This window comes from Typopeltis vanoorti, chromosome 8 (genome assembly GCF_054136105.1).
Source record: "Typopeltis vanoorti isolate ZY-2024b chromosome 8, IOZ_Tvanoo_1.0, whole genome shotgun sequence".
NCBI classification, from domain to species: domain Eukaryota; kingdom Metazoa; phylum Arthropoda; class Arachnida; order Uropygi; family Thelyphonidae; genus Typopeltis; species Typopeltis vanoorti.
This window is the reverse complement of record NC_143556.1, coordinates 97,175,478-97,201,808: the sequence shown is the minus strand read 5'-3', so window position 1 is coordinate 97,201,808 and position 26,331 is coordinate 97,175,478. Positions and strand designations below refer to the sequence as shown.

Below are 26,331 nucleotides of genomic sequence, written 5' to 3'. Positions count from 1 at the left end.
GATATGATTGAGACATTCAAATTACTGAAGGGTTTTTATAAGATTGATCCAGAAGACATTTTTGAAAATATGACTGGTGGTGGGAGGACTAGGGGGCCATGCATGGAAGCTGGGCAAGAGCGTGGTTGACAAGGGTGTTAGAGCTAGGTTCTTTACTTGGAGAGTGGTAAATGAGTGGAATAAGCTTCCAGAGTCTGTTGTGGGTGCTACGACCGTGAATGAGTTCAAGGCAAGGTATGATAGATACTGTGTGAATGTTGAATAGTTGTTCTTGACATGATGTTAGGGCCTCCCTCGATGAGTCGATCGACTCCTTGGAGTTTCCCGGAACAATAATAATAATAATAATAATAATAATAGATAAAAGTTGAATATAGATAAGCAGAATTTCACTTTATAGAATAATAATCATAAATTGGGACACAACAGCAGTACTGTGGCATAAGAAACTGCAGTGGAAAGAAGCTAGACGTGCATGGGAAATGGCTAAGGGATATTTCAAGTAATCTGTATCAGACTACATACCTCTAGCACTAGAAGTTAAATCGGTTCTGAATAAAATGGACCAGTAGCATCAGTAAATGGGAGCTAAAAATTGTGATCAACAAATTCATAAGCTTTTTTGCTATGTGAAGCAAGCAAAAAAGAGAACAGTGATTATTGAAGAATAACAAATATAGATGTTAGGTATGTGATATAAGCAAAAGAAATGGATAAATTACTGAGTGATCTTTTTTAAAGGATGTATCATCTGGTTGGATGCGATGCAATTACTTGGGTGGCAGGAACAAAATGTAAAAACAAAGATTGATGAACTAGATGTTCTTATGATATCACAAAATGTGATATCACATTCACCATAGATAGGATATGGTATTAGTTCATTCACTTATACATGGTATGTATAAGTGAGTGAACCAATAGTAATTTTAGTAATTTCCTCACTTACTATAATAAAGGCAAGTTATATAAAGGTAATGAATGATATTGGACTTTGTAAAAGCCACCTTGTTTATAAAGCTTCTGACATAGATGGAATGGCTGATAGACAAGAGCATTATATGGGTGGAGAAGAATTAAGGAAGTGATTAGTGTCTAGTAATGTGCTACATTATCTGCACTTGGGCACTACTGTTTAAGTTTAGTAGTGCCCATAACGATTTGAGGAAATATCTGTTTGTTTGCTGCTGATACTAATGTTGGGAGAGTGCTAATGTAATGGTAATGGTAATGCGGAGATTCTGAAGAATGATTAAATGCTGACTTGGTTGGCCAAGTGAGTAACATGCCTCTTCTTCAACCAGCAAGTGTGTTCAGATCTCACTGTAAGCTGGATATTTGTTCAAGTCCTTAGGTGTTGAAAGTTTATTTTTCACTTGGTTAGAATATAATAAATTTAGTTTAATCCTTTATACAAGTGTGAGCAAACAAAGTTTGTGCCTGAAAGTATCTTCAGGACTGGGGTAAGGTGGTGCAACTCCAGGGCGACTCCTTGCAAAGGTGGAGCAAGCTACTATCACTCCTATCTCAGTATCTCCCGTAATGCAAAACACATCTCCTTGCAGAAAGGTCGAAACTAGTCTGGGTAGTGGCCCTTTCCTTAATGCATAACATTAGACATATCCGCAAGGATGTGTTTTGTATTATGGGAGATACTGAGATAGGTGAGATAGTAGCTTGCTCCACCTTTGCAAGGAGTCGCCCTGATGTTGCACTACCTTACCCCAGTCCTGAAGATACTTTCAGGCACAAACTTTGTTTGCTCACACTTGGATAAAGGATTAAACTAAATTTATTACAAGTCCTTAGGTGTTAGAGAATTTTCATCCCCCAGTACTAGACCACCACCATCTTGTAGTTTCTTGAAAAAAGTTCTGCTTGGTTACTAGAGCAGGACTCCGGAATTATCTAATGCTTAGCCACCCATAGTACTATTGTACTATAAGTTTATATTCTTTTAGTGGGCAAGATTCACATGGAAAAAAAAAATAGATCGACAGTGTGGACAATGGTGAAGTATAAAGTGAAAGGTTTATGCTGAAATCTTTTGGACTGTAAAGATTACATGCTTTGTATTACATTGATTGAGACCAACTGCAAGAAACTGATTCAGCTACATGTTTGGGGATGGGGGGGGGGTGATGCTCAAAGCATGTATTATAAAAGTGGACAAAAAAGTACAAAGGATGATTTTGGAATTGAAAAACATAGTAACAAGCAGGGATAAGGAAGTTATTTCTCTTGTTTAATTGTTCTTTGATATGACTACATTTAGGCTACTGTGTATTGAATAGATATGAGTTTCATGAATGAGAAGGGGGATAAAGAAAGTGGTGCAGAAAATCCAGAAGCAAGTAATAAGATAGCAACAACATTTTCATGGTCTGTGGAAATGCATGATATAATAAGGGAGTGGAAGTTCATAGCTTAAAGATGCACAACAAAGAGTGAACATGAGGTGATCACTTGGGTTGTAACCAGGTCATATGAGAATTTCTGCGAGGAAGGTATTTATGTAGAACTACAAAGTTGTCAATTATGACAAATTTAGAAGACATCCGGGAGCTATAGCATGGAAAGAGGAACTGGATGACCATCATGATGCAGTTAAATGGAGTATTAACAGTACTAAGAAAGGAGTAAAAACTATTCTAATTCTTCCAATATTTAATCTTAGTCACTCAAAATTATCAATCTTCTCCCAATCCTTGGCCATGTCTTCAAAAGGATTTCAAAAATGTCATCACCATCCCCTGTGTATGGTATATATAAAATAGCCAGGTCCTTAAAAAAAAATACAACCTCTGCACAGCTTTCGATCCTTACCCTTGCTAAAAACTAGAAACTTGCTGCCATTATGGTCATCCATTCAACTACATATCAGCTCCCTCCTCTCGCAGTGCATGGAGTGTATAAAGTGCTCTGTTCCTATCTGCTATCATCCATAGATGAATGCAAAACATATATATGCAGTCATAAATATGGTCAATCTCTGGTCTTTGCAGACCATGCATTATATACCACTCACAGGATCTTCTGGGGAAAAAATCAACATTCTCCATCACAGTAAATTTAAAAAAAGAAACACTGTTTTTGGAAACTGCAGTTGCATTTAGAAATCAATTGAATTTAAATAAGTATGGATACAATAAACTTCCCCAAATTTGAGTAATGTTAATCCTCAGAAGATCCCAATTTACAATCTAGACCACTTATAAAATCCCATACAGGGCACCCCACCTAGATAGGACTTTAGGATTATATTCATGTGGTTCATTTAGTTTTGTGCGTGTGTGTGTGTGTGTGTGTGTGTGTGTGTGTGTGTGTGTGTGTGTGTGTGTGTGTGTGTGTGTACACTCAGTGACAAAATAGTGGAAGAATTAAAATAGTTTTTAATCCTTTCTTTCTTAGTGCTTTTAATACTCCATGAAACTGCCAATATGATGTCCTTCCAGAATTTAAGCTTTAACACAAGGAGTTGAATGAAAAGGACACAGATGCTACTTTTGCACTGATCAAGAAATATTTAACAGCAGCAATAGCTGAGTATGTTCCGAAGGTGAAAAAGGCAAAATAAGGTAGGAGTACAAATGGATCAATGAAGGGATTAAGCATGAAATGTGGAAAAACAGAGGCACTATGGAGGCAACAAATGATGAATATTGGTAATAATTAGTTGCATGAAGAGTACAAACAGCAGGCCAACCAGGACTCCAAAAATACAACTTCTAAGGTAACTGATGTGAAGTCATCTGCTTCTGTATTCAAGTAGACTAGTCATGAAGATACTTCACATGCAGACCTTGTTTGCTTACACTTGGATAAAGGATCAAACATGAATATAATTGATTGGCAATTAAAATTTACTTTGAAACCAATTGAAAAGATTTCTTATGGCTATCACTTGTAATTGAAAAGCCTTAATAAAGGTTCTTCACATCCTAGATGATATTTGAACCCGGTTCTTTCCATCCAAAAGGCATTTGAAACCTATTGAGTTAAAGAGGTTTGTTTGCATATATGCATTACATAAGTTGAAAATCAGCTCTTATAATGAAAGAGGTTACTATAGAATCACACTATATTGCAAAATACACTTTATATAGAGGTGGGTTTTTGCAGTATCATTCTTAGCATCATTTTCATACTTGTTTCTGTTTTTGTATTCTGCTTTTGTGTGATATTTTATAGAATTTCATTACCTTGAGTCTGAATTCAATTGCAGATTGTCAATGTTAAGTGTTAAGCAAGAACGTTTAAGAATGAAATGTATTTATTTCAGTAAATATACTGTGTATCAAATTTGACGAAAATTAATTATTTAATTTCTGCTTATTGACTATTTGTTTTCTGTTTGTTAATATGTACTGGTTAAAATTTTCATTATGAAATATATATTCAATTACTATATAAAACTGAATTCTTTTTAATTTATTATTACTGTAGATATTCCACTTGATTGGTTAAAAACTTGGAAAGGTAAGTTTTTTTTTTTACAGTTTGGAGTTTGTAAAAGAGACTAGACTGATACTCATTGATAAAATAAGTGCTATCAGTCATATAAGTTTTAAAGGTCTAACTTCTATATAAATAAAGAATAAAATAATAAATTCTATAATGCCATTTTATTTTCCAAAAAGGTGTAGGCAGTACACTTTTTGTTTAGTCCTTATTTTTGTAATTTAGTAGACAGTTGGTTTCCACTCCTAGTCATTGTTAGTTGACATCACCAGTACCAATGATTTGTGGACTAATGGTTTTTGAAAATATGATAGACAATTGTTGCTATATCATATTCCTACTATTTTTGTCCTGGTATTTTATCTTAAACAATATGAGATGTATGGTCATTCCCCCCCCCCCCACACACACACTTGAGCTATAGATTAAAAATATGAGTTTCTGTAGGGAATAAACCTTACCTTGCCTGCACTCAAACATATAACACATTATACTACACAAACATGGATCATATAAATTACCTGAATTGGCTTACATGAGAACTTAAATATGCAAACTTTGTATGGTTCTGGAATGAATCTTTTAGCAGATTTTCTAGTTTTCTGAAAATATACATCTAAATATAGATGTATATTTTCTCTGTGATCACCTGATAGAAATGTTTTAACTTCAGTTATATTTTGTATAGTCTTCATACAACCCCAAAATGTCCCATATGCCAGTATATTATTCTTAGTTGAATGGATGAGGTCAAAGGTAAAATTAGCTGCTACAGTGCTACTGCTATTATATAACACAAACTTTAGTATTGTCATTATTACACAAACATCACATTGCAATGTGAAGACTCATCACAGAAAGTGCACTCTAGCCATTATTCACACAGTACCTGTTGTATTTCTCCCTGAATTCATTCACTGACTAAGTACATATAACTGCTTCTGGCAACTTGTTTTGCTAATTTACCAATCTCCAACCAAAAATTTATCCTCATTCTCTTGTTAACCATGCCCTTCCATAATTTCCTAGAGTGGCTGCTTGTTCTTTCCTTCTCTTGTCATGGATTGAAAAATTTATTCTACATCAATCCTTTAAAGCCCCTCTAATAACTTATGTGTTTATAACAATACTCCTTCTTTTCTGTCTATCAGTTGAACTTTGGAGTGAACTCCACAAAACCAGTCACCATTGTTTGGGGTTGCTCTTTGATGTGGATCTGCCACTTCTTCATTCCAAGAAACCAGGGCTGCAGAATCTGTGCATGCACAGTAGTCTGACTTCAACATCTGAGTGATCCTGTGAGCTATATTTCCCACTTTTGCAGTATTCCCTCTGCACTTCAACTACCTTTTCACCATCACCTCCAAATCTCTGGCCTTATAAATTTCCTGCAGACCAGTTTTGTCAATGTAATACACAACTTGTAATCTTTTCATCCCAAAGTGACTGCTTCCCAAAGTGCATAACCTTGCACTTTGTCACATGAAACTGGCAACTGTTATTCTTTGTTCATTCTGGCAGCATTTTTAAAACACTATACAGGTTATGTCATCTTTTTGTCCTATCCAGTTTTGCAAGATGATCAAACAACTGAATAAATCATTTCCTATATCAATAATGTAAAAAGTATATAGCAGGAGCCCAAATTCAGAGCTTCACAACCCACACTAGTCACCTGTCTTCTCTTGGATTCTCTTCCTTCATATGCTACTCTTTGATGTCAGTCTGTCCCTATTTGCTTTAATTTATGTAGCCATTTCCTTTATCTACATCAACAATAATTTATTATAGAAAGTGAGTAAATTACTAAGGCAAGATACAGTCTTCACAAGCTATGCTATTCCACCCCACCATGCAGAGTATCATATTCTTATCCATCCATTCCTGAATTTGCCTTTGATCTACTTCTCTAATATCTTAGCCATGACTCTTGCAATAATGATTAGTTTATAATTTCCTACCTCTCTCTTGGAGCCTCCTTTATTCAGTAGAACTATTGTGCCCTTTTCTACTCCCTGGGACCTTACTTGAGATGTGACTTAAACAGCCTGGTCAGAGGCACTGCTAATTAATTCTCCTGCACATTCTCAGGATACAGTCCACAACTCAGCTCTGTAACTGAACTGTTTCTTCTGCTATTGTCACCTTCCTGCCATTGGGATTCATTGAGGTTATCTTTCCATAGTCATTCTTTGTTTACTTGCCATATTGAAAGGAATTTTTGGGGAGGTTTCCTTTGGCCTGCTCAGCTAATTTCCTCTCCTAATCAAATTTTTTGTTTCCTTATCATGCCGATCACTATTCTTACCTATATTTGCACTGCTTATGCACCTACTGATCACATTTCTCTTCATATATCCTCTATAAATGAATGAGCAGAATCATTGCTTAATGATTCTGCTCATTCATTTAACTTCTACCCAATTTATCTTCTTGACTCTGGGTATTCTTCTTCTTGCAAACAATCATTGACCATTTTCCATGCACTGCTAATATCCCTGCAGCTTCTTATGCCACTACTTCCTGCTTCCACATATATCCATTTTTGACAAGCTCCCAGGTCAAGACTGCATCATCATTCTTGAACTTGGAGATTATCCAGGTCATGATTTGTCTATAACCAAACTAGCCACATTATAGGCTATGTTGCTACCTTGGTTATTGACAAATCCTCTGATGCTGTGACCAGATCCAGCACTCTCAAATTACAAATCCCTTCCATCACATATATGCCATTTCAGGTAATTATCTCTTAGTTGTTATATAAGTTCCATTTCCTTCTCATCTTTTCTTCTTCCAGTCTGTGCTCATGTAGTTGAAGCCCCTTTCTCCATAATAATTACTCACTATTTTGTGTTGGGGTTAATTTGCCAGTGTACAGTATATGCATCTTCATTTGCAGATCTCTGCTTTTTAGCAGCAACACCATATATTTTGTTGTATTGTTCTCTCTCTCTCTCTCTCTCTCTCTCTCTCTCTCTCTCTCATACAAGATAGTCTCAAATGCACTTCCTCCCACATTTCTTTGTTTCTACTGATCTCATACTCTTGTTGGTCACAGTTCTTGTGGTGTCATCAGCAGTATCCTCATCCTTCTCTCTCTTTCTGTCATCTCCAGAATTACTATTCCATTTACATTCTGTAATTAGATGATCTTCCAATAACCAAGTTTCACTAATTCCTTTAACTGTTGACCAAGTTGAACTAAAGGATGCTAAGAACTCCTCCCTCTTATTCTGGATGCTTTTGGGCATTAATATACATAAATTGCAATAATATCCCCTTCAGCTTGCAGTTAACATTTCATTTTACATTGACTTACCCATTCAAATTCAAGCACTAATAAATTACATTTGCAATTTTCTGATTGCTGTGATCCTCACTTGCCTTGAATTGTTCTACTAATAATTATTAAATGTATCAAATGCCTAACTGCAAATCCACTGAAATGCAATCCATCAGACATATAAAAGTCCTTTCATTCATCAGATTCAGTCCATATGCTCATAATTGCACACACTATTCTTCTAGTGCAAATTCACATTGATTTATTTGCAATGATTGCCTTTCTTATCATCATCATCATCATCAAATTCCTGCTATGTACCCTCAAGGGGTGTACAGGATATGACAGTACTACATGAAAAAATTACATCATTACCAACCTCCTATCTACAATCCTCCTCCAAATCGGTCTGCTACTTGTCAAGACTCCACCATTATCAGATCTTATATTTCTATCGTCTAAGGCACTTTGTACCGTATCAATCCACCTATATCTTGGTCTTCCTCTGGGTCGTTTTCCTGCCAACCTGGCAGAGAATACTTGTTTTGCTAATCTTTCCTCTCCCATTCTATTTAAGTGACCATACCACCTGAGATTAGCTCTGCTAATGCATTCCTGGATGCTGACAATGTCAAGTTCTTTCCTAATATCCTCATTTTTAATATGATATTGCCATTGATGCCATCTGTTCACGCCTCTAATCTTTCTCAGGACTCTCATATTTGCGGTCTCTAGTCTCTGGTCAAGTGTTTTACTTCTGACCCAGCTCTCAGATCCATAAGTTAAAACTGGTTTGAACACTGTCTTGTATACAGCTAATTTAGTGTTCCGACTAATTTCTCTCTTATTCCATATGAATTTATTCAATTGACTTCCCACCATACCAGCTTTGCTGATTCTGTTGTCTATTTCTATATTTAATTTACCATCTTCAGTAAAAATTGTGCCTAAGTAGCTGAAATGTTTTACTTGTTCCACAGGTTCTCCATTCACAACACAGTTGACATTTTCAATGATTCTGCCTATTTTCATTGTCTTTGTCTTTTTATTGCTGACCTTCATACCATATCTATTACAACAGCTATTCAATTTAGTTCAATTTAGAATCTTACAGCCTTATAGCGGATTTATTTAGAAGTATAACATCATCCGCATAAAGCAAAGAGCTGACATTAACATCTCCAATTTTGATATCAGGTTTAATACCACTTTCCTTCATAATGTGATCCATATAGATAATGAATAACAGAGGGGATAATGTACATCCTTGTCTCACACCAGATTTAACATTAAACCATCTTCCTGTACTTCCTTCAATTCTAACTGCTGACTTACAACTCAAATAAAGACTAAGTATTGCTTGATATAATGCCCCATTGACACCATATAACTGCAGCGTATTGAATAGCTTCTCTCTTGGCACCTTGTCATATGTCTTTTCCAAATCGACAAAACTTAAATACAGATCTTTGTTATATTCCCATGCTTTCTCGACTATTTGTCGTAAAGTGAAGATCTGATCCTGACAGCCTCTATTTGGCCTGAATCGAGCTTGTTCTTCACCAAGTTTTTCTTCCACAATTCTTCTCAACCGTTTCTCAAGTATACTGGCATAGATCTTGCCAGGAACACTCAGTAGGGAAATACCTCTGTAATTCTCACATTCAGTTTTATTTCCCTTTTTATATATGGGTACTATGAGAGCTCTACTCCAATAATCGGGAATTCGTCCCTCTGTCCAGGCTTTCTGAACTATGCAGTGCAGCCACTGTAAGGCTTTTATACCACCATACTTCAGCATTTCTGGTCGAATATCATCTACTCCTGCTGCCTTTCCACATTTCCAGCCTTTGATGGCTTTTTCTACTTCAAGTATGGATATGTATTCCTGACTGCATGCCTGGTCAGTGTTTTTTACCACTGTGCTCTCATCACTGCTTGTTTCATTTAGCAGTTTTCAAAGTAATTACTCCATACTTCAAGGATATCTTTTTCTTCCGTTTTCATGTCACCTTTATCATCTCTAACTCCTTTTACTGCACTCTTTCCTCCATTCCTGAGCTTCTTCAACAACCTCCAGAATATTTTGCCACCTTCTTGATATTTATTTTCTATATTCTTGCCAAAGTACTCCCATGACTTTTGTTTAGCTAGTTTTACACACTGTTTAGCTTTCTTACATTTGTCTCTGTATTCTGTAAGAGTAAAAGCTGACTTATTTGCCAGGAACTTTTGATATGCTTTCTTCTTTTCCTTCACTGCCTCTTTAACTTCCTGTGTCCACCAGGGAGTTCTGATTTTTTTATCCTTGCACACAACCTCACCACATGCCTCTCTGACAGAATCAATCACTGTTTTCTTCAGAGTTTGCCACTGAATCTCCAAAGTTTGATTCCTGTTCTCAAACTCTTTCATTTTCTTTTCAATAATCTTTCTGTATTTTAGTCTACAGTTCACATCTGAGAGCTGCTCAACTTTTATTCGCTTTAAAACTTTCTTACATCTTATTCTTTTCAATATGAAATTCAATTTTATCCTGCTCAAGACTAAATAGTGATCACTTCCAATTTCAAATCCTCTGTACACTCTGGTGTCCTGCACCAGGGAGAAAACATCATTATCAACAATAACATAGTCAATGAGACTTTTCTTATTCCTTGCCTCTTCTCTCCATGTGAATTTGTGCACATTTTTATGTTGGAACATGGTGTTAGTAATAACCAGTCCATGTCCTGAGCAGAAATCCAACAGATATTTGCCATTATTATTAGCTTTGCTCTTTTCTCCAAATTTACCCAAAATATTTTTGTATGTCTCACAATCATTTCCTACTCTGCTATTTAGACCCCCCAACAAGGACCAACTTTTCATTTTTTATTGTGTCAGTTGCTTTTTCTAAAGCGTCAAAAAATTCCTCCACTTCTACCTTAGTAGAACCTTCTGTGGGACCATAGGCACAAATAAGTCTCATTGTCCAGTTCCCCATTCTCATATTTGCCCACATTACTCTACTTGAGACTGACTGCCATTCAAGAAGATTAGCCTCGTATTTTGTGTTGAATACAATGGCTACTCCTTCTTTTCCTTGATTGTCATTGCCTGAATATAACATTTTGTATTTATTGCTCAGAAAGATCTCACCAGTTTTGGTCTTTTTTGTTTCAGTCACCCCTATTATGTCGATCTGGTACTTATCTAATTCCTCAGCTAGCTCCATTTCTTTGCCATTCAGGCTTCTTACGTTGATAGTACCGATCTTTAATTCTGGTGATGTTGAGTTGGGGTTTGTTTTCAGATTTGTTCCAGTAGCTGACTTTTCGCTGTTCGCCCTGGTTCCCTGGGGAAAACAACGGGTCCTTGTTTAACCGGGCGACGCCCCAGCCGGCATGAAATTTTGTCATGTTGTACCATCATTTTTTATTTTGATTTAACCAATAAGAATACAATTTGGTCGGCTAAATCCCAAATTGCCAGCCCATCCTCATTCGTTCAGTATCAAAGTAGATACCCAACAGGGTGCACCACGAGAAGGTGAGGATTGGACATTAGGTCAGAAGCCCTGGTCGGTTCTCCGCATTCCTTTAAAGGCTATGTGGAGGTCTCCTCTCAGTTATATAGCTTTGACCCTTAAGCACCCCGCCTTTCTTATCAATTCATTTCTATCATTCTTCTTCCAGTAATGCTTTCATATCTTCTCTCATTCCATATTTATCACCTTTAAAATCACTTATATCTGCTGCCAAAATAATTATCCCTTTCACTTTCATTCCTTGCATGGAAACAGCATAAGTTACTTTAATCTTCACACCTAGGAAATGATTTCATCACATTTTCATTAACCACTCTTGTTGTTATATAATCACTGTATGGTATGCTCTTCTTACTCTTTCTCACTTTCATACTCTGTATTTTCTTTTCAACTATGCCACTTGTCAGTCAAATTTCTCAAATCATTCAGGCTCACTTTTGTCCTGTACACATCCTAATTCTCCTGATCTTCCACCACCTACAGGGTGTTCGGGATAAATTTGACATATTTATAATTAATTATATTTTTCCGTAAGTTACATGTATTAACACACACTTCTCTTCATTTAAAAGTTTGGACCCTTCTTCATTCATATACAAGATGTCAGAAAGGATGGATAGCTGGAACCCACCTGAATCATGGAAGAGAATAACTTGTATCATGATGATTCGTGCCCGCCATCAAAATAAGGATATTACGACTGCTGCCCAATGCTCCCTGAATACAGTAAAAACAATCAGGCATGAACTAGAGACTTGCAATGGTGACTACGAGGATGTAGCAAGAAGAAAGATCCCTAGCAGACGATCTGATTGCGTTCGTACAGCAGAATTCCTCGCAAATCTGCAGGAACAGGTGTTGAAGAACCCTGGCATTGGAATTCGGGCTTTGTTCGTGGAGTTGCTAACTGTAGTCAAGCCCTGGATAACAAGGGTAGCCAATGGTAGGCCGTATGTATGGCAGCAGGATTCGGCCCCTTGCCACACCTCTGGGAAAAGTCAAAAATGGTTGTCTGAAAATTTCTACGACTTCACCAGTCCAAATGTTTGGCCTCCAAACTCCCCAGACCTTAACCCCATGGATTATTTTGTATGGGGCGCAGTTGAAAAAGACACCAATCGCACTTCCAGTAATACAAAAGCCCAGTTAATGGATAAAATTAAAACAGTTTTTGCGGCCCTTCCCAGGGAGACTGTAGCATCAGCTTGTTCGAGGTTCCGAAGCAGAATTGAAGCTGTGATCGATGCTAATGGTGGTTATTTTGAGTAAATCTTGTTGATAGTATTGTAATTAACTCTGCCTGTAATGTTTTTTTGTCAATTCATTAAATTTAATAGATACAAAGAAGATTTTCTTTTTCCTTACGAAACTGTCAAATTTATCCCGAACACCCTGTATTTCAATGTTATCATCCATATGTTCACTTTTGCTTCTACTGTGTGCTTTCATACACATTCCCTCTCACTATTTGCATTTTTGTTCCTTTTGTTAGTAGTATTCACCCCTCCATTATGTGTTTCAGCATACATACCACTCTCAATTGCCAGTAGTGAGAGTTTGGTCCCATTATCACTGGGTGATTTTAGCACTACTTGGGGGACGTGCAGTATAAGGATTGCTATGAATGTGAGCAACTCTGTCTGATCTTCAATGTATATATTAGTGTTTTGCCTTCTACTTCCTCCGGGAAATTTGCTTATGCTGATGACCTGACAATAGCAAATCAAGATCAACTAAAAGCAACAGTGGATATATTAAGAAGAGTTCAAATTCTGCTTAAATACCTATTTTAGGAACTGGATCAACCAAACCTAAATAACACAGCAGTGTATCGTTTTCACCTCTATCATGAACAGGTCCATGATAAACTTAAAATTGAGACGAATGGTCAAATACTAAAGTAAAACTCAAAATATATGGAGGATCACACTGGACAGGACTCTGACATTCCATCAGCATTTTACAACACTTGCTGTTAAACTGGCATCCCATAACAATATATTCAGAAGTTTGCCAGCCCATCATGAGGACACCTGACTGCAGCTATTGGGTTAGTTTATGCCCCTGCCAAATATTGTGCACCTGCATGGCTGAACAGTGCTTGTGCACATGCACACACACACACACACACACACATACATGCACACACATACCTCTAAGATCAATATCCAAGATATCAGAACCAACTACATTGGCTCCCAGTTTTGAGTAATATTGCACCACTACACTAACATGTGAAGCAGTTCCTTCAAAGAGACCGTACAAAAATCATGAACAATTCACAACTCCCGAACCACAGTGATCTGGAAGCAGCAGGATGTGGCAGACTTAGATCTCGATATCCCTCCTTGAAAACTGCAGAACAGTTGATTGACAATGGATATGATATTTCCATTGCTTGGAAAGAAGAGTGGAACAGTATATCAACCCTTTTAGACAAAGAAGTTATAAAGGATCCAAATAATCAGTCATCTGGCTTTGATTTCCTTTGTTACTCCTGGTGAACACTTAACAGTCTTCAAACCTGACAAAGCAGGAATATCAATCCAGCTCTGGCTTACCACTGTGGAGCATCAGTTCAGATGATGACTCACATTATGTATGAATGCAGCTTATGAACCTTCCCTGGCAGCCCATCAGACCTAGTGAGCATATCAATGAAGGCAGCTGAGTGACTGATGAATTTGGGCATAAATTTATGATATAAATGATGACTCACATTGTGTAATAGTTTATTCCCATATTTTATGTATTCTGTTCTTTAAGATTGTTTTTAATTTTAATTAAACCTGCCATGTATCCATATGATAAATAAAATAATCACTCCATTATCATACCTTTTAATCACTCTACACTCCCTTCCTCATCAGTCTCATTTTTCTAGCACAAATATTTCACTCTTCAAAAAAAAAAAAAAAAAAAAAAACCACCCTTTCATGCACACTTTGTATATGTAAAAAAAATCCATCATGCTTAAATCCATCTCTGATTAGTTTTTCAAAATTGGTTCTTATAGAAAAAAAAAATACATTGTTAAATATCTTCTGGATAAAATTTGCCTTCCAGATAAATCTTTTGGGAACTTTTAGAATTTTCTAAAATCTATGCCATTTTAGCTTTCATTTCATGCAAAAATGAAATAGTAGTAGTAGTTCAGAATATAGATGCATAAAGTTACATAAAAGTTGGATGTCATAAGAATGATTGAAAACTTAAAACTTATGTTTCTGTCCTTTGCTGTTACAGTCCACTTCAGTGATATAGGAATTTATTATTATGGAAATTCTTAGATTACTCATATTAGAATATTTGTTATTAGTTAAAAAAAATATACAGCAGAACTCATAATGATATACCTATATGACTACCACTCAGATTATTAGTTATCTCTGATTTAAAGAAGCAGGTTTTTTGATGTTTTCTATTATGCAATATTTATCTTCTTGGTGTTCTGTTTTGATATTTTTAAAAATCCCTCAAGGTGTTGTTTGTTAAGAGAACATTTACCTGGATCATCAGTGCAGGAAAGTGAAAGTCAAGAAGATCAGCTTTCATTTCTGCACTTCAGTAAAATCTTCTGGGTAGTTTTTTTTTTTTTTTGGGGGGGGGGGGGGATGGTTGAAAATAATAGCCATCTGAATATGATTTATGCTTCTTGCTGTTGTACATTTTAACGCATTGACTGCTAACTATCAGATTAATTGTAGTTGGCAGTCTATATTAAGATGCCAATTATGAATTGTATTCCAATTGAATTGACAACTGTGTATCATATTCACAATTAACAACAGTCACTGGCAGAAAGTTTACACATTAGGCCATTGGCAGTCAACATGTTAAAATTAGTTTTTGGCTTGCTGATAATATTTTTTGCACTTGTTTTGAAAGTTAGTATTGACAGAAATAGATCTGGAGAATTCACAGAAAGCTGATTCTTAATTTTTGGATCTTGACTACCTCTAACACAATTCCTGGAAAACAAAGGATTAGATAAGAGATGAAAATTAAAATGGGAGGAAATAAATATTTATCACTTTAATTAGTCCATCTTTATTGATATTGAGTAAGTAGAGATTTAGAGAACTGTAAAGGGACAGGGGGAAAAATGTAGAAATTGAGACTGTATCTGTTGGAAGTGAATGTGGATTGATGTTTTTTCCTTTTTTTTTTTTTTTTTGAGTAAATACTAAGTAAGGAATTACAAAGAATGAAGTAATCAAATCTGTATTTTTGTAATGAACACTTTGTAACAAATCAGTCTTACCAATGCAGCTTACATTTCACCACTCACAATGGCTGCAGGATTATTTACTGACTTTGGAATTTTAAACTTTTTCATGAACCTTTCCAAATATTATGTACTTTGCTTGCTCTTCTCCTATTAATTTATGCATTTCTAATATAATGCATACTAAGTTCTTTCTTTTAAGGTTACACGGTGATCAGCATTCATATTTCTGAATTTAGGGACACAAAACACACATGTTGAAATGATTATTTTACTTATTATTAATAAAATAACAATTTGACGTTTTGACCCCTGTATTGAGGTCATCATCAGAAGGATACTTGTGTATAGGGAACCAAGCTACATGCTCTTGCACTCTGTACTGGTAAATAAAATCTACACTGTTAATTAATCTTTTTCTTAGCCTGACCTCTAGTGATAATTAAATAAAATAAAATGAAATAAAAGTTGATAAAATAAATAAAATATATATATAAATATATATAAAATATAATAAATAAATAAAATAAATAAAAAAATATATATAAATATATATAAAATATAATAAATAAATAAAATAAATAACAAAACTACAATAAATTCTGCTAAAGTCCTCATGTACTAAGATTCTTCTGGATTTGTACAGTTCAGATTGTTATACTATGATTTTCTTCAGGACTCGTACAGTTCAAGTTGCTATGGAATGTTAAGGGGGGAAAAAACACTTCACCAAGTCTTCTTGTATTGGGATTTTTCTTTGGCTTGTTCTGGTTGCTATAAAGGATGCAGATGGGTCCTCCACATTCTTGGAATGGTTAGGCCATCATTTTTGTTCAGATTTGGGTTATGTTTGAGCATTTCACATGCTTTGAATTTCCTCTCGAACCAGGTTTTGTTGCCCTGTAGGGACTTGGTATTTTTCCAATCAATTCCGTGGTATGTTTGGAGTGCGTGGTCAGAAAGGCCGGTTTTTCCAAAATGGAGGTATTTAATATGTAATTTGTGTTCGTCCTTCCTAATTGGGATTGTTCACTCTCTTTCCCCTATGTATGGTTAGGTTACATGTGCATTGTATTTTGTATACTCCTGGGTGGGCTAAGTGTGGAGGAGGATCTTTGGAAGAACTGAGTAGGCGTCTTAATTTTGTTGGGGGTTTAAAGGTGGTTTTTGAGGTTGTATTTGTGTAGTGTTCTGTCTATTTTTTCAGAAATACCTCTGACATAAGGCATGGCAATAGCATTCTTGAAATCTGTTTTGTTTTTACTAGTATCTCTGTGGAGGATCTTATGAATAGTTTTTTTACTGTATCCGTTTTTTATAAATGTATGGTTGATGATCTTGTATTCCTGGTTTTTAGATCTTGTTCATTTATAGTTTGAGCTCTGTGTTTAATGTGGCTAGTTTTTGTGTTGAGTGGTGATAAGAATTTTTGTGTATGTACTGGCCTGTGTGTGTAGGTTTGCGGTAGATTGAGGAGAGACAGCCTGAGGGAAGACGTGTGATGAGTGTGTCTAGGAACGGAAGACAGTTGTTTTTTCTATTTCAATGGTGAATTGGATATGTTTGTGTTGTTTATTCAGGTGGCTAAGGAATGTATTTAGTGTTTTGCGGCTGTAGGGCCAAATGGTGAAAATATCGTCAACATATCTGAGCCAAAGTTTGGGCTTTAGCACACTGACTCTAGAGCTCGTTGCTCAAAGTCTTCCATATAAAAGTTAGCAATTGGGGGGGGGGGTGAGCCCATGGCTGTACCCTCTTTTTGAAGGTAAAAATTGTTTTGCCACACGAAATATCCGGAGCGGAGTATGTGGGCAAAGAGGGCCATGATGTCGTGTGGAAATATGTTCTGTAGGAGTAAGATAGTATCGTTGATCGGGACATTGGTGAAAAGGGAAGTTATATCATAGCTGACTAATAAATCTTGGTCGTTGAGTGTAATGTTGTTAATTTTGTTTATGAAACGTTGTGTATTTTTTATGTAGGGAGGGGACTGACCTATCAGTTCCTTGAGTGTGGCTGCTTATTTTTTGGCTAAGTGGTAATTTGGGCTGTCGATTCCTTCAACAATCGGACGTAGTGGTGTGTCTGTTTTGTGTATTTTTGGCAGGCCATAAATTCTGGGTGCATGGGCATAATGAGGTATTAGTTTTTTTTTTTGTTTCTTTCTGCCATGTGTTAACGGATTTAATTAATTCAGTTGTTTTCTTTTTGTTACGTTTCATGGGGTTGTAGTTTACCATTTCGTTGGTGTTGTGGTCGGATATCACATGGTTCATTTTCTCCATGTAGGTTGTCCGGTCTAAAACGACAGTGGCATTCCCTTTATCTGCTTTTGTGATTATAATGTCCTAGTTATTTTTTAAGGATTTAAGGGCCTGTTTTTCTGTTTTGTTTATGTCGCTGCTTAGTTTGAATTTGAATTTAGTTTTTTTTTTGTTTGAATTTAGTATACAGGATATTTCCATGCATATTTTATCAGCTAGATTGGTGGGGTGGGATCTTAAACCTCTCTCTCGATATGATAAATGAAATGAAATGAAATCAAGTTTGTTTACTGACCTCTGCGCAATGGCATAGCTTAGACCTTTCCCCAGCAGTGAGAGTTCACCTCGGGTACGATTGTAGTTTGATTGGTTGATAACCAAGACTTGGTCTGATGGCGATTGGTTGCTCCTAGCCTCGTTTGTGGGTGATTGGCTGCTCCTTTTGTTATGGCATCCTGATTGTCTTGTGCTTTCTTGTTGTTGTAGTGCTTCGAATTTCATTATTAATTTTTCCTTGTTTTTCAGTAATAGGTGTTTGGCCGAGTCATCTGTGATCCTGTCTAAAATATCCCAAATTTCTGGATTAACGTAGTCAGATAGTTCTAATTTAAGTTGTAGAACTTTGGCTTGGGTAGATGCTAGGTTTTTTTCGTGCCTCGTGGATCTATCTGTTCTCTTAACATAGCTTTTTCCAACCAGGCATAGATACTTTAAATGATTTAAACTTCTTCTTTAGTTTAATATAGTTGGGTATTAAGTTGCTGTCTCTACATTGTTTCAAAAAGGCTAGTCGATTAATTAACAAAGAAACACATATCTTTAGCTTACCGTAGAGGCTGCACTGCTTGTGGGTCACATCTCCATGGATTATGATGACTCTTTCTTTTAAGGTTACACGGTGGTCAACATTCATATTTCCGAATTTAGGGACACATGTTGAAATGATTATTTTACTTATTATTAATTAAATAACAATTTGATGTTTCAACCCCTGTATTGAGGTCATCATCAGAAGGATACATATGTATATTGAACCAAGCTACATGCTCTTGTACTTTGTACTGGTAAATTAAATCTACGCCATTAAGTAATCTTTTTCTTAGCCTGACCTCTGGTGATAATTAAAAAAAAAAAAAAGTTGAAAAAAAAAAAAATATATATATATATATATAAATAAAATTATTACTCCCCCAGAAGAAAACGTGTTTTAATTAATGACATGAAATTTGAAATGTTGTACAAGATTCAAATCCAGATTAAAAAGATCACCAGACTTTGGAGTTGGCCACTGCTGCAACAAAAGACAAAAAATGGAGAGACATTGTGGCTAGGGTCACAAGTCCTCAGACATGAGGAGACTGAGCAAGAAAATTCAAATTGAATCAGTGTGTTGAAAACTTAGAATGCTATACAGTTATATTTCATTTAATTATACTGTGCATATTACTGATTTTATAACACACATATGCAGTAATTACACAGTTATACAATCAGGTTGAGAAATCACGTTGCTGATCAGATGATTTGAGGTGTATAGTTCATTGAAGGTATAAATATGTGATGTTGTATCTGAAGTTTTTTTATGTGATTCCCACCCATGAAAGGTTCATAAATATGTAGCACATCAATACCACGAGTGACTTATGGGTTTTTTTTTTATCTATATCTTTATTAATTTTTACTTTACTAGAAGAGAGAGGTATGAGACTGAGCAGAAGTAAGACAGTATATGTGTTGCAAAGTGGGTGGCAACCAGGAGACAGATCTGTAGTTGGAAGGAAATGGAAGGATTAGGGATTTTAGATACTTAGGTTCAACAGTGAAAGAGGATGGAGAGGATGAGAAATGGGATGCAGGATACAAGTGGGATGGAGGAACTGGAGAGAGAGAAATGGCTGAAGTGCTATGTGATAAGATGGTGCCAGTCAATCTAAAAGGCAAAGTCTACAGGACAGTAGTGAGACCAGCTATGATGTATGCTATGACCATGACGAAAAATAACATCAGCAGGATGGAGGTAGCAGAGATGAGAATGCTTAGGTGGATGTGCGGTGTAACCAGAAAGGATCGTCTGAGAAATTACTATGTAAGGGGAATGGTGAAAGTTACAAACTTAGGAGCGAAGATACAGGGGGCAAGGTTGAGATGATTTGGTCATGTGATGAGGAGTGAGGATGAGTATGTAGGAAGAAAGGTCATGCAGATGGATGTGCAGGGGAGGAGGAAGTGCTGGCAGCCAAAGAAGAGATGGAGGGAGCTGGTGGAGGAGGACTCGAGGATGAAGAACTTGGATGTGGTTACAGCCCAAGACAGGAGGATGTGGAGAAGACGCACTGAGAACAGCAACCCTACTTAAGTGGGACAGGCTGCAGAAGAAGAATCTTTATTAATTTTTATATTTTTTATTATTTTTTTTATAAACCAAGACCGAACATGAATTCCTTCCATGGAGTCCTATCAACACTTATATGTTATGATTGAAAATAAAGTAACTTGAGAGAGCTGTGCAAACAGTTTACCATATAGGGAATAATTTAAACCAATAGATCTATTCATATAGGAACAATGTAGCAAGATTGCACAGCTTTTAGAAGTTTTTTTCCACTTGGTTAGACTATAATAAATTTAGTTTAATCCTTTATCCAAGTGTAAGCAAACAAAGTTTGCACCTGAAGTATCTTCAGGACTGAGGCAACTCATGATAAAGGTGGATGGACCAAGCTCTCATCACTCCTTGTCTTAGTATCTCCCATAATGCAAAGCACATATCCTTGCAGACATGTATAATGCTATGCATTAAGGGAAGGGTCACTACTCAGACTGGTTTCAACCTTTATTGAGGTCTTGTCAGTGGGAGCCAGACCCAGAGGTGGTGATACTAAGGTGGAAGCAATGGAGAAGTCATATTTACCTATACAAGTTGCCAAAAGGTGTCTCGCCTTATTATTAAATTACTCTGGATTTAGAGAAAGATGTTGGACGTTTTTTTCCACTTGGTTAGACTATAATAAATTTAGTTTAATCCTTTATCCAAGTGTAAGCAAACAAGGTCTACACTTGAAGTATCTTCAGGACTGAGGCAACTCATGGTAAAGGTGGACCAAGCTCTCATCACTCCTGTCTTAGTATCTCCCATAATGCAAAGCACATATCCTTGTGGATATGTATAATGCTATGCATTAAGGCAGTGTTTCCCAATGTGGGGTGTACGATCCACAGGGGGGGGGGGGGATTTGAATATTTTGGGGGCAATAATTAGAAAATGATGTTGCATTCGTCACCTCATCACCAATATACTCAAAAAACTCACCATTGTTGGCGATGAATTGTCGATGTTGCAACCCTGACTTTCCGAGAAAAAAAAGCTGACATCACTATTACAGCAGTCAACATAAATACTGTATCAAGAAGAACTCTCAGAAAAGCAAAATAATGAGTCTATTAGAAATTTATTCAACACAAAAGGAACAATGGTATGGCTTTCTCATGAGACAGAAACGAAATACCAAAATTCAACTAGTTTTGCAAAAAAAAATACTGTTGCCTTTCCCATCATCATATTTAGTTGAATGTGGCTTTAGTGCTGTAAATGACATGCTACTGGAAAAAAGAATCTGGATATCACAAACCATGGGGATTTGAGATTGAAAATGATTAAATTAGTACCTCAAATAAAAATTCTTTGCAGCAGACATTACTCAAGTATCGCATTAACTTGGATTTTATTTTCCTGAGTTCAATTCAATTTATGTTTTATAATATACAAAGCGTAATATAAAATTTATATTCATTGAAGAAGCTCAAACTAAAAACAGTTTTACCTATGTTTCTTTTTTATTTAAAGTACATATTTATATTATACTTTTTCAGAACTTGGCTGACTATTATGCTGGGGGGGGGATCAAAATCTTTGAGGCATTGAGGTGAGGCATGATCCAAAAAACGCCAGGAAACACTGCATTAAGAGAAGGGCCACTCCTCAGACCAGTTTCGACCTTTATTGAAGGCTCGTCAGTGGGAGCCAGACCCAGGGGTGGTGATACTAAGGTGGGAGCAATGGAGAAGTGCCTTTCCACATTTCTGCTTTTGATGCCTTTTTCTACTTCAAGTATCAAGTATGTACTTCAAAGAGCAAAGCTAATATTAATAGTAATAGCTAATATTAATAATAATAAGCACAAATTCCTGTTGGATTTCTGCTCGGGACATTGACTGGTTATTACTCACACCATGTTCCAACATAAAAATGTGCACAAATTCACATGGAGAGAAGAGTAAGAAATAAGAAAAGTATCATTGACTATGTTCTTGTTGATAGTGATGTTTGTTTTCTCTCTGGTGTAGGACACTAGAGTACAGAGGATTTGAAATTGGAAGTCATAACCATTTAGTCTTGCAACTCATAAATATGACTTCTCCTTTGCTTCCACCTTAGTATCACCACCTCTGGCTCCCACTGACGAGACCTCAATAAAGGTCGAAACCGGTCTAGGTAGTGGCTCTTCCCTTAATACATAGCATTATACATGTCTGCAAGGAGATGTGCTTTGCATTATGGGAGATACTAAGACAAGGAGTGATGAGAGCTTGGTCCACATTTACCATGAGTTGCCTCAGTCCTGAAGATACTTAAAGTGCAGACTTTGTTTGTTTACACTTGGATAAAGGATTAAACTAAATTTATTATAGTCTAACCAAGTGGAAAAAACTTCCAACATCTTTCTCTAAATCCAGAGTAATTTAATAATAAGGCGAGACACCTTTTGGCAACTCGTATAGGTAAATATGACTTCTCCATTGCTTCCACCTTAGAGTATCACCATCTCTGGGTCTGGTCCCACTGATGAGACCTCAATAAAGGTTGAAACTGGTCCGAGTAGTGGTCTGAGTACTTCTCCATTGCTTCCACTTTAGTATCACCATCTCTGGGTCTGGTCCCACTGATGAGACCTCAATAAAGGTTGAAACTGGTCTGAGTAGTGGCCCTTAATGCATAGCATTATATGAGAGATACTAAGATAAGGAGTGAAGAGAGCTTGGGCCACCTTTATCACGAGTTGCCTCAGTCCTGAAGATACTTCAGGTGCAAACTTTGTTTGCTTACACTTGGATTAAAGATTAAACTAAATTTATTATTGCACAGCTTTCTTTATTTCATCACTCTATAAGATGGTGTTTCTGCAGTCCTTCATCCCCCCCCCCCCAAAAGAATCCTGTGTTGAAATCCTGTGTTCTGGATTATGGATTGTAATTTAGTCAAGATATTTATTACAAAAATACTGCCACAGATCTGCCACATTAGCCAAAGTATGATAAACCACTAGTGCCAGGGCACTTGATAGACCTGCTAAGTCGGAAGAGGAGTTTGTTGTGCTTGCAGAGCTTACAAAGGAATGAAACTTATTTATTTAAAAAATATATATTCTGAGACCAATGGATTTAAGTAATTTTAAGATCTTTCAGAGACATGCCTTTGATATATGGAAGGTGATATGGTTTATATCAGTGGTGATATGTTTTTTTAGGAAACTCTGCAGAAGAATTTCAATAAATTATCATTTAATTGAATGCAGAAAGTAAAAAGAAAGGATTAAAAATAAACAAGCACAAGAAAAAAATAATTATCTTAAATACATTAGCAAAAATCCAGTACAAATGGAACACATGGAAATTGATATAGTAATCTCCTATTTTTACCTGGAACAAAAAATCACAGTAGATGGTGACTGTAAGGTTATACGTAGAATTCACCTTGTTTGGATAGCCTTTGGAAAACATTATGAAGCACTCAAAGGAAACATCCCAATCTGCCTTAAAAGGAAAATATTTGCCAGCTGTATACTTCCAGTCATGACATATGGAAGAGAAACATGTACTTTGACTAAAAAATTGACCAACAAATTGAGGATTACCCAGAGGAAAATGAATAGAACATTACTCATTAATCCCAATCTGGTGAAAAGAACAATGCTTGGGTCAGAGCTCAGACTAGAGTGAGAGAAATTATAACAGTCATTAATAGATCCAAATGGCGATGGGCAGGTCATATTATAAGAAGTAACACTTAAAAATGGACAAAGTTGATATCAGAATGGTATCCTAGAGATGGAAAGAGAACTACAGGAAGACCAAAAGAGATGGTGGGACAATGAGATTAAAGAGTTGGTAGGAACTCACCAGTATAGGAAGGCTCAAGATAGGAATAACTGGAGGACTTTGGTGACTAACAGTGGATAGAAAATGGATGATGATATGATTGATAACTTCTTGGGACTTGCAAGTCATGCAAGTTTCTAAATTTATGACTTTTGATGACAATGTCATTAAAAGTCATAACTTTTAATGACATTGTCATTAAAACACATTTTATCAAAAGACTCAGAAGCCATTAGACAAGAAGATGTTTTGATGAAATGTATTTCTTCTGCTGGGAGTATGTCAGCAAAGCACAGTGAGCAAGCTTAATGAATAAGAGAATTAATGGTGCCTGATGTTTTAATCGGTGGTGTGACCAATCATGACTGTGAAGTCTGGTGTGGATTTTCTTTCTTAAGATATAAAACTGAAGGTTCCCATCTGGCTGATGAAGTTTAATATGAAGGTAAAGATAAAGCTTTTTCAGTTTTGAGAATAAATTGCAAATATATATATATAATTGATATTTGTGAGATAGTCTTCAATTCAGATAGGAACCCTTGCTATACTGTAAAGATGTCATTTATGTTTCTACTCCATATGGAGTGTCTAGGATGGATATTACAGAACAGTTGCTATTTAAACTATTTTATAAGGTAACTCCCAAGATTGGGAGAAAGAAAACTACCCATTGCAGTACCTTCTGTTTGCTGGTAAAAGTTTTTCTGACAAGTGAAGTAACTCAAGTGAATGATAAAATTGAAGTGATGAATAATATTTATGGAAAGTTTTATCAGAGTAATTCTAATGTTTCATCTGACGGAATGGGCATGAAGAGAAACAATATGAACACTAATTAAGATGTCATTTGGGCTAAAACAAAGTTCTGAGATTTTTCTTTTAAACGGAAACTGAATTTAATAATGAATATGGATTTCCATGCAGTTTTAGGAGGATGACTGTGGTCTATTTAGCCTGTTTACCTGACTAGAGGTTGGATCATCAGAAAGAGGATAAGTGGTGTGATGTGGTTATGTAGCATTAAAATAAAATTTCTGTAATGTTGTTTCGGTTTCAGGGCAGTTCGTCCAATCAAAATCTCATCCATTCCCTCGATTTCGTCCATTACTTTTCTCGTCCAGTAGGACATTTCATTCAATCCTGTTTCGTCCAATGCTATTTGTACAATTGAAAATAATTGGACGAAATGTGCTGAAAGCACCTGGGTTTGAGGTTATTTGTCCAATCCTCTTACTTTTCTCATCCAGTAGGACATTTCGTCTAATCTTATTCGTCCAATTATTCATATTAGTCCAAGGAGTTATAAGTAACTTGTGATCATTAATAATAGTCAGTTAACACAAAAGAGAAGGGCGGAAGACAATATGCATAGTCCATCCTCACGCGTTAGGTTAGGTTAGTCAGTTGACACATTGGTTGGTCAGGTTAGTTAGGTTAGTTAGTTGACACATTGGTTGGTGGCTAGTTAGGTTAGTTAGTTGACACATTGGTTGGTCAGGTTAGTCAGTTGACACTTTGGTTGGTTAGGTTAGTCAGTTGCCACATTGGTTGGTTAGGTTAGTCAGTTGACACATTGGTTGGTTAGGTTAGTCAGTTGACACATTGGTTGGTTAGGTTAGTCAGTTGACACATTGGTTGGTTAGGTTAGTTAGTTGACACATTGGTTGGTTAGGTTAGGTTAGTCAGTTGACACATTGGTTGGTCAGGTTAGTCAGTTGACATCGATGGGACAAATTGAGATTTGACAAAATGTCCAACCAAACGAGTTGAAATTGGACGAAATGTCCGACCAGGTGAGTTGAGATTGGACGAAAGTCCGACCAAACGAGTTTTCCGTTGGACAAACTTATAAAAGGACAAAAAATCTTGGACTATCTGCCCTCAAACCGTTCTTTCTTGTATTGAACTACAGCCTTTGTGGTTATAAAATTTGTGTTTCTTTTTAAGGACAGCAGCACTTTAAGTTCCAGATAAGATTAGATAATGGAGGTTTACACTTATGGAGAATTTGCATCACTTTGAAATGAAGATGATGCTGGCTGTCTCTGAAAGAATATTACATAGACATTTATCTATTGCCAGAAAAAAAATTCATAACTGGAACTTTTAGAATAATGGCTAAAGCAGTACCTTTGAATAAGGCATTTATCTCTTCTGTAGTGAGAGGTTGTTAAGAAATAGGAATAATGGTTTTATCAGATCTCTAACAATAGAAAAATATTAGGGAAGATAGTAAACTACAGCATTAAGCTACCATATAAGTTTATTCATATAGTAGCAAAAATACTCCTAAAAAATTCACACATATATGCCCTATAATGTTAAACAGCTTCAGAGACAGTACTGCTACCAATTCATCATAAGTTGATCACAAATTTCTAAAAGCCAAGGAATTCTTTGCCTCACA

At 36.2% G+C, this 26,331-nt stretch overlaps 1 protein-coding gene across 2 annotated transcripts in view; it reads left to right on the top strand.

Annotated features, from left to right (window-relative positions):
- The window catches only part of LOC150104209 (nardilysin-like), a 561,456-nt gene that overhangs the window by 297,095 nt on the left and 238,030 nt on the right, over nucleotides 1–26,331 (top strand). For both annotated transcript variants that reach the window (XM_090396835.1, XM_090396833.1), the window contains exon 17: nucleotides 4,447–4,479. In XM_090396835.1, coding sequence (XP_090252961.1) covers nucleotides 4,447–4,479 — 33 coding nt within the window. The remainder of the gene's footprint in view (nucleotides 1–4,446; nucleotides 4,480–26,331) is intronic.